General features: G+C 33.9%; 1 protein-coding gene and 1 long non-coding RNA gene across 3 annotated transcripts in view; one reads left to right on the top strand and one right to left on the bottom strand.

Moving 5' to 3' along the window:
- VTA1 (vesicle trafficking 1) overlaps positions 1-18,281 on the bottom strand; it is a 79,086-nt gene that overhangs the window by 18,346 nt on the left and 42,459 nt on the right. For both annotated transcript variants that reach the window (XM_005551989.4, XM_065543467.1), the window contains exons 5-6: positions 12,127-12,235; positions 3,372-3,548 (exon numbers count right to left, since the gene is read on the bottom strand). In XM_005551989.4, the coding sequence (XP_005552046.1) occupies positions 3,372-3,548; positions 12,127-12,235 (286 nt within the window). The remainder of the gene's footprint in view (positions 1-3,371; positions 3,549-12,126; positions 12,236-18,281) is intronic.
- Positions 1-18,281, top strand: part of LOC141410063 (uncharacterized) — a 44,336-nt gene that overhangs the window by 12,877 nt on the left and 13,178 nt on the right. The window lies entirely within an intron of this gene.

The following is an 18,281-nucleotide window of genomic DNA, read 5'->3' as shown; positions in this document are numbered from 1 at the left end:
TCCAATCTATAGATCAATGCCATTCGTTGCTAAGTAATTTGCATTTCTGCCTAAATTAAAATACTCCAAACAAATCTCTAAATAGAGAAGGCTATCCAGAAAGTGTGATTAAACAGACTCCTGAAAGAACATAACATTTGGAAAGACACAGAAAAAGAGAGAAAGACATGTTACCTACATTACCTATGAGGAACAGCATAAGCAAAGAATGAGTGAAACCTTAATCATGAGAAATAGTGTTGACAGAAATGCGTAGGCCAGAGTATCAACAATAGGATATCAAAGCTTACAGAAGAATGCAAACATGGTACTTCTGACACAAGTACACAGCCTATATTTTGATCTATGAAGTGAGTTGCATTTTACAATGAAAGGCTAGCTTTGATCAAAAAATAACTTTATTATTTAATCTAGCTTTATTACTAAAATCTTCTCCTGTAATATGAACTGTAAAAAGCTTATGTTTCCTGAGAAAGAAAAAAACACACTGTATCAACTACATGTGATATTTGTGCAGTGGTGAAAGCACAAGAAGCAAACATTTCGCCTGTTTAAACAATCACTATCCCTGTCCTCATTGCACCCCCTTTGCTTTTTTGTGGAAGAACTAAAAACTGCAAATTAGTACATACTATTCTTTTCAGCTATCTTAAGGATTTCCCTTTGATAAAAGTGCATCCTGGACCTTTATATGAGAGAAAATAAATCATTCTTAAAGTGAGTAAGAAGGGAAACATTTGCTATTATTTATACATTAAAAACATTATTTTGTTTTTTATTAGGCAACTATGAACTTCTTTTTTTTTACCGTTTCAAATATAATAGAAAAAAAATCAGGGGCTAAAAGGAGATTTCAACATCTCAAACCAATCTTAAGGGGAAATATACTATCAGAAAAGTAGGTTTTGAGAGGATTTGAATTCCTTGGAGGAAGGAACATAGAAGGCAGGTGGCCAAAACATGAAGTCAAAAAAACTTGGATTCAAATCCTGGTTCTGTCCTTACCGGGTATGTTTGTTTTCTTAGAATAACTGCTTAGTCTCTTGAGAGTTTGTGAATTAAAGACAGTAACATATAATATAGTTGTGCGAGAATAAGTGTGGAAATTAGCTATGATAATCATTTGACTGGTAAGGCTACAAGAGTGTATAAAATATGTTTAGATCTCATTCTATAAAAGTTTTAAGTTTTTTAGTTTTATTCTTCCCACTAAGGAACAAAAGAGAAAACAAGAGGCTCATGCTAGAGTTAACTGGATCAAATTGAACTGTTTATGACAGAAAACTTTCTAATGGAAAACCACCTAATATTTATCTTTATGTCATGACTATTCTAGCCAGGAGATACATTGTGTATTAGTTTGAACATATAAGACTACCAATACTGTATCGTTTTTGTTACACAAAACTAACAATTTCATATGGATCAATCTACTATAGCCTCCTACTAAAAGTGTTTTCTCTTTCGTATACTCATAGAGTTTACCTATATATAAAATATACATTGATATGCCCATGCCACAACTCTGCCTGGAGATATACTGTCTAAAAACTTTTTGGACAGTCTTTCTATAAGGTTAATATCCTACCCCCAGTTGTGATACTTCTCTTGATTTGCACAATAATTTTAAGTGATCATTAACTTGCCATTAAATACCTTGTCTCTCCTTGGCACAGAAACAGGAAGGAAAAGGAAAAAAAAGAGGGAAAGGAGGCTAATTTGCTGAACACTGATTTTGTGATAGGCCTACTACTAGTCCATTTTTATAGTTTTTCCCTTTTAATAATTAAAATAACCATGAGAAATATGATTAATTTCATATTCAAAAGAGGAAAAATTAAGGTCATGAGAAGTTAAATATCAGCTGAGTTTATGCTTTAGCATGGGGTAGAAACAAATAACCAATATGATTTGCCTCCTAAATGCATTTTATTTCCTCTTGGCTCCTCTATAGAATGCTTGTGTCTGGGACTCTTGATCAGATTTAAACCTTCAAGTATAATTTGAACAGTATTCATCTAAGGCAAAGAGATCTAAGTAGCTGGTTTCACTTACATTATTCTACACTGGAAATAACAAATATTTCTAAACATAACAAAATACTTAATAGTGTTCCAAGAAATTTTACTTCCAAAATAAATGCAAATAGGTTTGTCTAATAATGTCATCACACAGGCCATAAAATATTGAAATGTCAGGGTAAAATATGCTGAATGAAGACACAAAAAGAGATCAGTGCTAAAATTATCATTTCATCAATAATCTTAAAGAAAATGTTAGCAATATTTTTGCAGATAATATAAACTTGAAAGTTTAAAATAGGAGGAAAGACATTAATCATACTTGATGTTACGATGGTCAAAATAGAAAACTTGCATATAATGTAATTCACGTAAAATAACTTACAAGGTTTGGGTAAAATAAGGCTGACAAATGAAAGTCAATAAAGTAACAGTGTGTTGCATAATAGGAACAGTAGAAATCAGGGCTCGAAGGATGACTATCATTCCATTCATTAAGTATTTTAAAGCATTTATATAGTTTAGACCATAAGTCACCTGGGATAAAAGTAAATTTTTAAGAAAAGTTTCTGAAAAAATTAAATTAAATGTAAAATTTAAATTACAGTTGCAAGTGTCCTACTTGGAGATAAAGGTGACACTTTGTCAACAATGCAATTAAAGGGAAGAGTAACTGAAATTTTGTCAAAGTGTCTTTACTGACCCTGACTTAACTACTGAGGACTAATTTTGTCAGATTTTTAAAAATAAAAACATACACATAAACCACTGATTTATTCAAAGATAGGTCTCTCTTTCCTGTTAGTTTTTTAAAGTGTCACATTTGTAAGGTTAAAAAAAAAATAACCCAAATCCCTCCTTTCACTTGTCTTATGATTTCATTGTTACTGAGATTTTATGCCTTAAAGCCTACTCCCTATCACGGGCAGAGGCATAGTCCCAAGGGAATGAAACAAACCTAGGTATCACAGTGAGACCCTAACTGACACATCCTATAATCAACCCCACTCACCTCTGAGCCATTCTAAAACAACAGTGAGGGGAAAAGAAAGGGAAGAGAAGAAAAAGAAAAACAGCATATATATGAAAAGCATAGAAACTAATCTTATTAATAAAATATAAGGTTAATAGCAATCAATGCACATAATACTTGTCATTTCTCAAATAACTAGAACACAACTTTTATTAAAACTTTAATTAAAATAATTTAATGTTTCTTGTGGGTTCAAATGGAATTCAAGGAACTTGTCATGTTTCACGACCATCATTATGAGGCACATATATGATAAGAAATGCAGTTCTTATTTATAAAAGGGGAATTAAATAAATCATTCAGTTATAGTTTCCTACCTGTGCTATGAGGCACTTCTGCTGGTGTATTAGCTGGAGCGTGTGCACCCGGAGGAATCTGTATTCCAGTATAGTTGCCTGACGGCATGTTGCTTGGGTCATAAGTTGAAGATGATGATGGCTGAGTTGGCTGAGTGGGCAGAGAGGCTGCTCCAGCATCTTCATTTTCTTCAACATCTATCAGATCACATATACACAATGTTACACTAGGTATTTTGAAATACAAATGCTAAGTATTCTTATTTCACTATACACATGACAAATGGAATCTTTAAATGCAATTCTATTTAATGCAGTGGAGAAGCAGGCTCTCTATTCTTAAAACAATATTTTTAATTTTTTTATTTTCTTAAAAAATGTAAACGCACCTGACAATATGATTATCACTTCTTTCAGGTTAATATTTTCTAATTCTATAAAATCTCTGCATATAGTGTGTGTGCATGTGTATATATATGTTTATATATATATACACAAACATATATATATATATATTTTTTGAGACGGAGTCTTGCTCTGTTGCCCAGGCTGGAGTGCAGTGGCATGATCTGAGCTCACTGCAAGCTCCACCTCCTGGGTTCACACCATTCTCCTGCCTCAGGCTCCTAAGTAGCTGGGACTACAGTGGCCCACCACCACGCCCAGCTATGTTTTTTTTTGTATTTTTAGTAGAGACGGGCTTTCACCGTGTTAGCCAGGATGGTCTCGATCTCCGGACCTCGTGATCTGCTTGCCTCGGCCTCCCAAAGTGCTGGGATTAAAGGTGTGAGCCACCGCGCCTGACCTATATTTTTCTTTAAAATAAACTTTCTTTAAACTTATGAAGACTCAAGGATATTTCTGGCAAAACATGTCACATTTATGCTATCCAATAAGAACTCCATTTTCTGACAGCTGACTTTTACTTAAGATTTACTGTGTAGTAGCTACTAAATGATTGTGAGTTTTTCAATGCATTTAGCTAATAAACAAAAACAGGAATAAAATTTTGCATTTAGCTATGTAGAAAGAAATGAGATATTTCATTTTGAAAAGTCCTGAAATGTAAACTTTTAAAATATACTGTATCATGAGCCGAATTTGAAAACTACCTTGAAAAATTGAGCTTTGAGTATGAAATGACAATCAGTCACTATTGGTAATCATAATAACTTAAAATAAAAGCAAGCTAGAGCTACAGGTTCATCAAAGAGAACAGATCTTATTGTTTCCTACCACATCTTTAAATAACTTTTTTGTCTGATTATAAACAGGTTATTCAATGTAGTTAATTTCGAATAGGAAAAAAAGTTAAATTTACTTACTAATCTGAGATAAGCATTTTATCAAGCAGCCTTGTGGATGTATTTATACTTTACACACATTAACATGACTTTCCCCAATACTGGAGAACTCTAACATTTATACATTCTGAGAAAGAAAAAAGCTCCACAACATAAAAGCACTAGAGCACGACCAAAAGTTGGTAGAAACGAGAGTAAGGGTAAGAGGAAATCTTACCAGGTAACATTTGATTTTATGTGGCTTTTCATCTGAGGGCACTCAATAGTCTACACAAAAGAAAGAGTTGCCAAGAAGTGAGCCATGAAATGTTTGTATGAATCCCAACTAAATACCTACAAGTTCCTGAATTATGCACACTCAGGTAAGACTCTAGGGGGCCCTGGAGAAAAGCAACAACTTACAGCTGAAAGTGGGGGACAAAGTTTGAGTTCTGGCAAGTCAATGGTCTGCTTGAACAAGAATCAAGACTTTGCAGAGAAAGACAACAGGCTGCAGAGGAGCTTCAACATGTTATCAACAATAGAAGTTATTAAAAATTAGGGAAGAAAAGGAAAATGTAAAAAAAGGAGTCTACAAAAAAGACCTCAAAATGACCCTGATACTGAAATCAGCAGAAAAGCACTTTAAAGCAACTATGATAAATTTGTTCAAGGCCATAAAGAAAAACATAGACATAACAAATGAAAGAGAAAAACTAACCGGAGGGGGGAAAATTGTAAGAGGAGAAAAAAAACAGATGGGATTAACAGAAAGGAAATGGCAAAATAAGTTTAAATCTAGCTATAGCAATTACATCAAATGTAAATGAACTAAACACTATTTCTCACACAGGGGCTGAGAGTCAATAAAAAAGTGCCTTTATGCTTTTTGCAGGAAAAGTACTTTAAAACACAAAGACCTAGATTTGTTTAAACTAAAAGGATGAAAATTGACATACCATGTGAATATCCAGTAGACAAAAGCTGGTGACTAATTTTAATAATAAACAAACAGAATCAATGACAAGGAATATTAGCTGAGATAAAAAGGACCATTTGATAATGATAAAAAAGTCACATAAATATCAAGCTGACAAAAGCTGGAGTGGTAAACTTTAAAATGAGGACAAACAGAATTAATAACCTCGAATATCAGCAAGATATAGTGGGATGTTCCATAATAATATAAAGGTTAGTACATAAAAAATAACTATAAAAGTACATGTGCCTAATAACAGAGTCTGAAAATGAAACAAATTGACAGAACTAGTAAAACCACTATAGTTGGAGACTTAACACAGAACATCATAACCAATAACTGCAGAATACATTCTTTTCAACTGCACATAGGACATTCACCAAGACAGATCATATGCTGGGCCATAAAATAAATCTTGGTAAACTACAAAATACCGAAATCTTTTATAGTATGTTCTCCGACTAAAATGGAACTGAATTAGAAATCAGTAAGATATCTAGAAACACCTCCAACATTCTGAAATTAACATATTTATAAATAATCTATTACTCAAAGAAGAAATCACAAAGAAAACTGCAATTATGGTGAACTGAGTGATACCAAAATTTGCAGGATGTCACTAAAAACCAATGCTTAGAGGGAAACTGATAGATTTAAATTATTCTATCAGAAAAGAAAGATTTAAAGATCAAAGATCCACATTTCCTCCCTAAGAAGCTAAATAAAACAAAAGCAAATTAAACTCCAAGTGTGGTGCAGGAAAAAATAAAAGGAATAGAAAAGAAAAAAGAAAAAAATTTACTAAGTACTTGTTGAAATAATAAAAAAAAAATTAAAACATCTCTGTCAAGAGGTTGGGGGGAAAAAAGAGGAAACAGCTATTATGAATATGACAAATGAAGGAGGTGATATCAAATACATCCTACAGACATTAAAAGGATAGTTAAGACAATAAAAAAATATTATGCCAATAAACGGCGCTACCTCAGGGAAATGAACAAACCACTTGAAGATACAAAATACCATAACTCACCCAAAAAGAGATGATCTGAATAGTCCTAAATCTATTGGGAAAATTGAATTCATGGTTAAAAACCCTCCTACAAAGAAAATGCAGGGCCTAAATGGAATAAGCAGTGAATTATATCAAACATTCAAGTAAGAAAAAATACCAATCTTATGCAAACACTTTCAGAAAACAGAAGGGATTACTTTCACCTTGTTTTATGAGGCCAGTGTAACCCTGATACCAAACCTCACAAATACTGAAATGTAGACATACAAATTCTTAATATCAGAATCAAATCCAGTCATATAATACAAGGCCTCATCATGACTAAGCTTACCAATGAGTGCAGGGTTGGTTCAACATTTGAAAAATCAATCAATGTAACTCATATTAACAGAAGAAAAAAAGTCCTATGACAATTGCAGTAAGTGCATAAAAAGCACTTGACAAAATTCAATATTTATGACAAAACTTCTCAGCACCCTAGAAATAAAGAAAATTTCTCAGTATTGCATAGGGCAAAAAACCAAACAAAACAATGGACATATTTATTGCCCCTGGCACAATAGGCAGGAAAAAGAAATGAGGATTGGAAAGGAAGAAGCAAAACTGTCTCTCCTTGCAGATGACATAATTATCTACATACAAACTCTCAATGAATTTACAAAGTAATTATGAGAATCAACAGGTAAATTTAGCAAGGTTGCAAGATAAAAGATTATACAAAAATCAATTGTAATTTATATTAGAAGCAAACGATTGGAAAACTAAATTATAAAATTAATTTCATTTACAAGAGAATGAAAGGACACAAAATACTTGAATTTAACGAAAGAAGTACAAAACCTCTACTCCAAAAAATCTAAAATACCGCTGAAAGAAATTACAGAAAGCTTAAATAAATGGAAAGATATATTATGTTCATGTACTGAAAGATAATTAATTCTCCCTAAGTTTAATACTAATCATAATCCCAGTAGGCATTTTTTCTAAAAAAGAGAAACTGAAAATCTAATTCTAAAATTTATGTGGACACTCAAAGGACAGAATAGTTAAGATAAAGGAAAAAGAAAAGACTGAGTTACTCAGCAGATGGGTCCGAGCAATACACCCAAATGAGGAACGTGTGGACTCCAAAATCCAAATAGGCCCACTAGGTACCGTACCTCTATTCTTGGTTGTAGGAGTGGCTAGATAGAACAATATCACCTTAGTATGAATATCTTGACATGCCCCATATTACCAGAACTTTAGAAATTTCACTGAGGTTCCTGAATTTTAGTCAAATTGATTTCCCATTCTCTGAGAAGCAAATGTCTTACCACTAAGTCCAGATTAGTTGCTCACTAGGTCCAATCAGCATAATATCATCAATATAATGGACCAGTGTAATATCTTGTGGAAGGGTAAGAAGGCTATTAAGATCCCTGCAAACTAAATTGTGACACAGAGCTGGAGAGCTGATACACCCCAGAGGTAGGACAGTGAAGGTGTACTGGGGCCGTGCCAGCTGAAAGCAAACTGCTTCTAGTGAACCTTATGGACAGCTATGAAGAAAAAGGCCAGATCAACAGCTGTATACTGGGTACCAAAGAATGTTAATTTGCTCAAGTAATGAAACCACAACTGGTGCAGAAGCTGCAACAGGAGTCACATAAAGGAACATAATAAAGAATAACGGGTAATGAATTATAATCACTGAATATAAATTCATGAGCCCATATTGATGTAAATAATTAAATGAATAAACACACACATTTATTTATGTATAGACTGGAAAGTCCATCCTCATGGTAGAGTGCCAACTAATTAAAACAAAAAGAATGATAAATCATCAACCCACGGGGTGAAGTTGCATAAAAAATATAGGATATTTACGTAATATCAAAGTATCTTCCTTAAATTAAATAGCAAAGGGAAAAATAACTTTAATGGGGAATAACTCAGAAGACACCACATTACCCAAGTGATCACTTAATATCACCAATATTTCACCAAAATCGTATACTTCTAATGTAAGGCAGGGAGGACAAAACCTTATTTTGGGCTATTCTGCAAAAAATGCATAGGGTTAAACTAATTATGAGGCAACATCAGACAAACAAATTGAGGAACAGTTAACAAGTAATTGTACTTTTCAAAAACATCAAGGCAAAGAAACACCGGAAATCCTGAGGAGCTACTCCAGATTAAGGACACTAAAGAGATATGGCACCCAGAGGGGCGACGTATGATCTATTTGCATGAGGAAGAAAACTACAAAGGGTATTACTGAGTCAACTGCTGAAATCTGAATACAGATGGAGATCAGTTGATACACTGAATAAATACTATACTTCTCAATTTTGGTAAGTACACTGTAGTAAAAAGAATGCCACTATTCTTAGGAAACACAGAAGTATTCAGGAGTAAAAGAGCATATCTCTAATTTACTAACAAAGACTTCTATATATACAATATGGAAAATAAATACATATAGAAAATAAATACATATATAGAAATATATATATATATGTCTTGTGAAGCCATAAGTCATTTCTAAGGAGATACAGCTAAAAATCATGACATTAACACCAGATTATGATGCCAAGTTGTATTTTAAAATTTTACACACACACACACACACACACACACACACACACACACAAAATCTATCTATAAAATAACCTCATGTCCTTTCTTGCGTATGTGTGGTAGGGGGAGTGGGGAGAGACAAAAGGGGACAAGGGGTGAGAAAGAGAGAGAGACTATGAATCAATGAGAGAATGTTTAATTCGGGATCAAAGGCATATCGGAATTCTTTATATCATTCTGGCAACTTTCCAGTAAATTTGACATTGTATCAAAACAAATTTACCACATAAAATGAGTGGTTTCAATGATCTATTGTTCTTTTTTTATCATTAATTCTACAGATGCTCACCAACATATGATGGTGTTATATCCCAATAAACCCACTGTAAGTCAAAAATCTAAGTAAAAAATGCATTTAAAATACCTAACCTACTGAAGATCATAGCTTAGCTTGGCCTACATGAAACATGCTCAGAGCACTTACATTAGTGCAAAATCATCTAACACAAAGCTTTTATGTAATTTAATAAATACTGTACTGAAAGTGAAAAATGATGACTTTGTAAGGGTTCTCGAAGTACAGTTTCTATTGAATGGATATTGCTTTGCTATCTTCTTAAAGGTGAAAAAGTATACGTTAAACGATAAGTTGAAGCCTGTTTGTAATATCTATTAAAATGTCATGGTGATGTGGTATTCAGCTAGAACTTAATACACAGTACTGTCTTCAAAAGTATATACGCTTGTTCTTTATCTAAGTTAACTAAAGTACAATATCTATTATTTTATACTGGTTTTACTAGAAATTCAATTCCAGAACAATAGAAAATTAGGTTTTTGTGAAATATACTACCTTTTACACTTAAGACTATGATGCAAGAGTTAATCCTAAAACACAACAGAATATAATTCTACACTCAGAAAAAGAAAACAAATCAAAGTCTTAAGCGTTTTCTCACACAAATTCAGATTTAATGACAGTATATCTTGTAGATATATAGGCTATCTTTGAGAAGATATTATTAGATGTTATGGCATTAAGCCCTGATTATGACACCAGGTTATGTTTTAAGTTAATGAGTTGAAAAAGTATGCAGTGAACATATTCTTCTTTATATTGTAGAGGATTTATTATTAATATTCTATAGCTTACAATTTTCTACTATCCAGAAACTCCATCAAATCTGTATGAAAATAACAGAAATGACAACTTCCATTTAAGCTGACTTTTGGAAAACAAAAACTATCTACATTTAATAATCTATTTGGTATTATTAATAGTAAGGGCCTACAATAACCATTTCAGAACAAAACAGATCAACGTGATAATCAAAATGCACATTTCCTACTTTCAAAGGCAAAATGTTAAAGAGTTTTTAAAGAAGTCACTGATATTGAAAGAAAGCCAAAAAAACCCCAAACTGACAATTTATTAGGTATTTCAATATACCTAAAATGAAACATCTAAAATAGTCCTGAAAAGTAAAACAGCTAGTTGGTTTCACAAAAAAATGTCTAGGGTGAATTTAAAGACCAGATAATTCCACTGTTCCAAAGCATAGAAAAAGACCAGAAACATTCTGATTATATTTATGAAGTAAGCATAACATCATAACATTGATACCAAAAAGGAAAACTGTAGACCATTTTTAGTTATAAATGTCAATGTAAAAATCCTAAATGATATAGTAGTGAAATGAACCTATCAGTATAATAAAAAATATATATACATATCATCACCAAGTGGGGTTTATTACACAATGTAAAGTTGGTTCAATAATAGGCAATATTTCAATATAATTCATTATAATACTAGATCTAAACAGATTAATCAGATTGGGGTTAGCCAACTATGGCCAGTGGGCTGGTGGCCTGTTATTGTAAATAAAACTTTACTGGAACACAACCACACTCATTTTTTTACATATTATCTATGGCTCCTTCTGTACTATAACAGCAGAGCTAAACAGTTGCAACAAAGACAGTATCATTCATAAACTGAAAATATTTATTATCTGATCCTTTAAGAAAGTTTACTGATGCCTGCATTGGATAATTATCTTCACATATGCCTAAAAGTGTGTAGCAAAATGCAAGGATCGTTTGGAATTTTCTCAGTTCCAAGAACAGTGGTCATTCTCTTTATAACCATCTATTTACTACGTCTAATACATAAAAAACAAGTAAGTGAAAAAAGGTTTCCCTTTTCTATTATACATTAACTGAAAGGCCAAGTAAAATAATAAGACCTTTATTTTTTCGTGATTAAAATTTGTAAAACACACTATGTGATGGTAAAATTTTCCTGTACATATTAAGTTTAAAAAAAACCACAGCCAGGTGCAGAACAGCATGTATATTACCAGTTGTATGAAAAACGGGAGCATATATGTTTCTACTCGGTAGTAAACTCATAAAGAATGATCTCTGTAAAGATACACAAAAAACCTAAAAACAATGCTTACTTGAGTTTTGGTAGGATCTGGGAAGATAGGAGATGTGGTAGACAGGAGAAATGCACTTCATATTTTTTATATACTCTATGATTTTTTTCGAACCATGTGAATGTATTACTAACTCCCCAAATAACCTACACAACTCAAAGAGATTTACAAAAACTTATACAGTATTCTTTGCAGTTTTAAAACATTTTATAAATTATAAATGGATTGCCTTTCCTATATAACAGGAATGAAATCTGATTAAAAGTAGGAGACAGGTAAGTCATTTTGTTGACGTGGACAGGTATTACAAGTTTGACCTTTATTTCTATTTCTCACTGTTCCTAAGTTTATGATTTTATACTTAACTTTCATAGATTCTGGGCCTGATGAAAACAAAATTGTATTGTTCTCTCCAAAAACTCTGAATAATCTACTGAATAATTATGATTCTACTAAGTCCTTTTACTCAGAATAAATAAATACATACCATTATCTTCTTCAATTCCAACAGGGCCTGCTTGAGGAGTCTCCCCATTCTTCAAACAATTATGGATGTATGTTGCCTTCCATCTGGCATACTTCCTGTGTTTCACATTCTAAAAGAGAGCATTTTTATATCAACATTGGACTACAGTAAAAAAGTAAAAAGTAAACATTTATGATGATCTATATCATATTTCTGAGATAAAACCTATTTATGCAGATTACAGCTCTGAAAGAAACTGGCAACTCCCACCCTATTGCTAGAATCCACCAAGTATTTAAGGCTTGACAGAATTCATAAAAAGCTATTGTCCTCAAAACACATGCCTAGTTCTCTTTTATCATTTAACATTTCAGAAAGGATATGCAAGGTAAAAACAGGAGTGTCCTTCCAGCAAAATTTGTATCTCTTCTGCACAGGGGAGAAACAGGCTAAAGTAGAATTCTAAGACTAAATATAAAAATAACAATAGATTGAATTATTTTCACTAAAGACAAAAAAAAGACCTGCACAAATCAAGAAAAAAAATTAAGATGATGTAGTGGTTAAAGCAAATGCTAGATTGATAGTTAAACCTGACTTTTTAACTAGTCACCTGCTAGTTAACAGCTCTGAACCTCAGTCACACTGATTCTAAAAAGGGAAAAATAATACCTGATTGGGTTGTAAGAAGAACTGAAAAGATCATGAAAAACCTGTTAGTTGCCTCTTCTATGCCTTAAAACTAATTTTACATGATATGCTAATGTTATAGGATATAAGATTAAAATTTGCTTTAAAAATATAAAAACCTCTTAGAATTTTGGATGTGCTAGTGATTTTTAGTTTATATTTTCAACTGACCTTTATAGTGGTATCGTTATAACTTGGGAACTTGTCAGAGATGCAGAATCTTCAAGCCCACCCCAGATCTACTGAACCTGATCTACAAGTGCCAGTCTGCACCTGCACTACAAGAACCCCAGGTGCACATTATAGTTTGAGAGCAAAATATGCACATTAGAGTTTGAGAGCGAATGTGGTTTTACTATCTGAAAACAGGCATGGTGGCTCACATCTGTAATCCCAGTACTTTGGGAAGCTGAGGCAGGCAGATCACGAGGTCAGGAGTTCGAGACCAGCCTGGCCAACATAGTGAAACCCTGTCTCTACCGAAAATACAAAAATTAGCTGGGTGCGGTGGCAAGCGCCTGTAATCGCAGCTACTCGGGAGGCTGAGGCAGGAGAATCACTTGAACCCGGGAGGCAGAGGTTGTGGTGAGCCAAGACCATGCCACAGCACTTCAGCCTGGGCAACAGAGCAAGAGTCTGTCTCCAAAAAGAAAAAAAAAGAAGAAGAAGAAAAAAAAAAGAAATAGAGAGCTAGGCGCAGTGACTCATGCCTGTAATCCGAGCACTCTGGGAGGCCAAGGAGGGTGGATGGCCTGAGCTCAGGAGTTGGAGACCAGCCTGGCCAAAATGGTGAAACCCCATCTCTACAAAAAATACAAAAAATTAGCCGGGCATGGTGGCAGGCACCTGTAATCCCAGCTACTCAAGAGGCTGAGGCACGAGAGTCATGTGAACCCAGGAGGCAGACGTTGCAGTGAGCCAAGACTGCGCCACTGCACCAGCCCGGCTCCGGACCTCCCCCTGGCCAAAAAAAAAAAAAAAAAAAAAGAAATAGAGTAACCTTCTGCAAAGATCCACTAGGTCATTGATGAGTACAAATGCAGCATGTGGTCCAGATACTTAGTTGAGTATTCTATAATGTGAGTCTCTAGATACTACTAGAGGTAGCTTCTGTACAGAAAACTAAAAAAATTAACCCCTAAATTACTGAATTTGTATCACATTTCCTTCTTATCAAACACTCCTCTTACATATTCAATTAAAAAATCTATACACGGATTCTGATTTTCTTCCAGGTATGACATTTTGCTCCACTTCACAAATGAGCTTTCCAACAGAAGTATCCACATTTAAAGTCTTCACTTCTTTACCATTCAGGTCACTCTGGGGCTGGGGAGGGTGTATTTCTTTTCTGTTTACTTCATATTCTCCAGTAACACAAAAGGTTAGGGAATCTGAATATGCCTGTGTCTTTTACTGGTAGGGAGCCCACGTGTGTCAGCCTGTACCTCACTTAAGTTGTCAGTTCATTTGAGGAACTGATCTTGCTAATATCAACTGCCTAGTCCACTCTAGAAAATCCAAGGCACACTTTTTAGGTATCATCTTACCAAACTGCTACGCTCTGTAAATATATTAAAAGCCCTGGACTATGCCAATCTTTGGGAAACATTCTCTATCTCTTGTTTTTGTGACATTCAATTCTCTTGATTTCTTTCCTATCTCCTTTGGCTCCTAATCTTCTAGCTGACCTTCAAGTAATTTTAAATACTCTGTCCTAGCAGAGAGTGCAAAATAGTGGGCGCAATCAATAATAACACATTTAGAATTTTAAATAAGAATTATGTTTTCTATATTCAAATATGGGAAAAGTTACAGAAAGCAAATTTCTAACTTCTCTTTTAAAAATGAAAGATCTGGGCCCACATTTAGTAATAATCACCTGAGCTGATACAGGCAGTTCCCTTCAGATAATGTACATTCATTCATTCTCCCTCTCCCCCATCTCAAGTTCGTACAACATATCAGTTGCCATTTGTTATCTTACAGTGGGCTGTCTTAAGTCATTATACCACCTACCAGATTCATACAAGCATCATGATCCTGCCATCTAGCTTATTATTTTTTTTTTTTTACCTCTTCATATGCCTTCCTATAGCTTTAAGCACTACTGATACATTTATTATTCTTAAATTTATGAATCTAGCCAGAATCTCCTTGGACAAATATCCAACTCACTATGTGACACCAGCACTTGGATGTCTCACATACAATTAAAATTAAAACTGTTCTTTTGATCCCCCTACCACCTTTCCTTTCCTCTGGGAACTTCACTCTCAAGTAAATGGGAGGAGTCATTTTTAACAGTTCTCCCTATGCTTTGCCTCTCTCCCCACTCCCTTACCTAATTTACCAAGAATCCAATTGATTTTCCTTCTGAAACATACCTTGATTTGTCTTCATCTCCCCATTTTCGCTGCAATAGCCCCCTAATTTGTCCCAACTTCCATTCTTGCCCTAGCCCCTACCACATCTTCCTCATCTAATACTCCGAGTTCAGGGATCTTTCTAAAATATAAATCCACTCATATCAATCTTTTCATGTAAAATGCAAAATCAATTCTAAGTTTGGATACAAGGATCTACTCTACCTGATTCTTGATTGTCCAACCTCTTCTCAATGTCCCTATCCCATTCACTGACTACTATCCAGCTATGCATTTTTCTTCTGTTACTACACATGCCACGGCCCATACATCCTGTTTGCCTGTTGTCTTTTTTCTTCCTCACCCAGCTAACTCACTCCTACTCAGCTCATTCCTCATATGCCAGATCAAATGCCACTTCCTAAGAAAGGTTTTCCTGATGTTCCCAATCTAAGGTCAGACTCTCCAGTAATCTTACATCTTTTTTTTAAAACAACATTTATCACAGTTTGTAATTATATAAGGATGCTGACAAAGTGTCCTCTCCAACCCTCAAAACACACACACACACGTTAAAATATAAACTCATTAAAAGAAGAGTCTATCTGTTGTTTATACCAACCACTTGGCTTTGTGACCAGTATGTAGTAGTTGCTCAAGATGCATACACATCTCCAACGTATGACAGCTTAACTGATTCTAACTGATGTTTCTGTGGTAGTACAAGAGATCATTATTTCTGTCGTATGTAAGGGGCTACTGGATTTAGCAAGTTCTGTTACATTTATGATACAGTCAGATAGAATGACTTGAAATTTCCAGTGTTTGTTTTAGGCCTATAGAAACAGCAATAACCTGTGGTTCACCTTTTTCTTCCGTTTTCATTCTTTCAGAGCAAAAAATATATGCTAAAGCACTGACTTTTCCAGATTTTTAATTTTTCAAAATCTTGAGCAATTAGAACTGAAGGGCTACAAATGCTAGATTATTATCAGATTTGAATCTCTATGTTCACATGTCCACTTGAATTCAGTATCTGCAAAATGACATTATTTTAAAACGTTTATTATTAACCTATGCTCCAGCAATGAAAACTAATGAAGGTAATTAACTACTCTATATTTTTAGTGGTTTAAACTTTCCCTCTTTGGGGGAAAACATAAGATATGTATAGTTAACCTCAACATACTTTTAGGCTCTGAAAAAGTTTGCTATTCATTAAGACCTTTAATTAGCAATACAGGATATATAAAGTAAGTCAATACGTTACTTCTGCCTTTAGGGAGCTAATCATCTGGCTATGGATATGAAATTAAAATACAAAGAACTATTACTATAAAAACACACTTAGTAGGAAGTATTAAACTTGTTTCCTATAGTAAGTACATGGAACAGTTCAGAGAATAAAGAAAAAACAGAATAAGGTAAAGGAAATGATGCTTTAGTTTGGCCATGCAGCATGGGTAAGTTATGAAAAAACTGAAGCGGTAACAAGATTCTGGAGAGAAGGACAAGTACAAGCAAAGGTAGAAATAAGGAAATATTTGGGGAATAAAGATAAAGAAATCAACATGCCATGGATAGAAGACACATATTAAATGCTAGTTGGACAAGATAAATCCAAGAAAAGATTAAAGTATTAGACTGACATCTTTAGAACATCCTACAGGTTATAAAGCATTTCCACACATTTTCCTCTACTTGGTCCTCATCAGAACCTCGAAATTTAAGCAGGTCACATTGTACTCACACTAAGGCTTTGAGACATTATAGGACTGGCTCAATGTAAATACAGTTTAATCTGGCATTCAAGGCCCTCCACCTTGTGCACACTCAGTCTTATTTCCATTTCCCTCAATCAAGATTGGATTCCTGTCTTACCTGCATTCTCTTCTGTTATTCTCTCTTATCTAACATGGTTTCCTTTCCGCCCAGTCTCCTTTCCTCCAAGGCTAAGTGCAAATGCTTACTCCCTATGAAGCGCCCTCATTTCCACTAAGTCAACAGTTATTTATTACTTACTCACGTCAGGTACTATGCTAAGTGCTGGGGATCCATGAGATGAATGAGTCAAGCATGAGCTTTACAGTCTAATGTGAAACCAGGCAATAACTGACATTCCTAAATCTGGCACATGTCTTATCTGAAGTCCCATATTTCTTCATCCTTCTTTCTTGGGATTCTATAATCCTATCATTTTAGAGACAAAGAAAGGTCATTACAAAAATAAAGTAATTTACTGAAGGTCATACTGTTTTAGTAGTAAAGTTAGCCACTCATTTGGGTCTATCTTGGTAAACTACAATTACCACACTGCAATTTGCAACTCAGATTAAAATATATGAAATAATAGAAAATAAGCCTTAAAGGTCAGCTACTTAGTGTTTATCAAGGTAGAATGTACCTTTTGGTAGTTACAAAGAAAACGATTTTAAAAGTAGATGAATAAATTGCTAAGGAAAGTTTAAACTGCCTTCTTTGAGGGTCTTTAAAATTGGGCCAAATTTTTTTCTATCTGAAATAATTTAATCCTGTCTAAAGACTTAGTGGAAAAGTTGTAATGACTTTGGAAGGTTCTTTCAGTCCTAATATCTAAGTATTAGCAGTGTAGAGAAGTTTAAAACAATTTGGGTTTCTGCATTAGTAAGCGAAATTTAAGAAACTAAGTTGAAAAAGGTTCATTTTAGTAAAGCAACTTAACTTTTTATTTCATACTGTTTCCAAAACATCCCTATTCCTAGAAACTGATGCATATACTATTTAGCAGAAATTTCTGGCAGTTGTAACTCCACTAATTCACTTTTCAATGTTGTTTTATTTAAAATAAAGGATGTAAAGGATGCTGGATACTAAACAATATTTTTAAAGGAAACTTTCAAGATGTATTTTTGAAATTCATTAACTCCTTTTTGCTGATTAGACATCCTTTCTAAGAAACAGGAACTGCAAAAAGAACTTTTACTTTTGTCCTTGGCCTCTAAGTTCCTGTTTTGTTACTGGATTGATGAGAATCACTGACAACTGCAAATTCTGGCCACTTAAGAATTACCATGAATTTTCATTTAATTTTTAAATCACTTGCTACACTGAAGCATGACTGGTTAGAGAACAGCAACTGCA

This window comes from Macaca fascicularis, chromosome 4 (genome assembly GCF_037993035.2).
Source record: "Macaca fascicularis isolate 582-1 chromosome 4, T2T-MFA8v1.1".
Taxonomy (NCBI): Eukaryota; Metazoa; Chordata; class Mammalia; order Primates; family Cercopithecidae; genus Macaca; species Macaca fascicularis.
The sequence above is the reverse complement of the archived record's forward strand: the minus strand, read 5'-3'. Positions and strand labels throughout refer to the sequence as shown.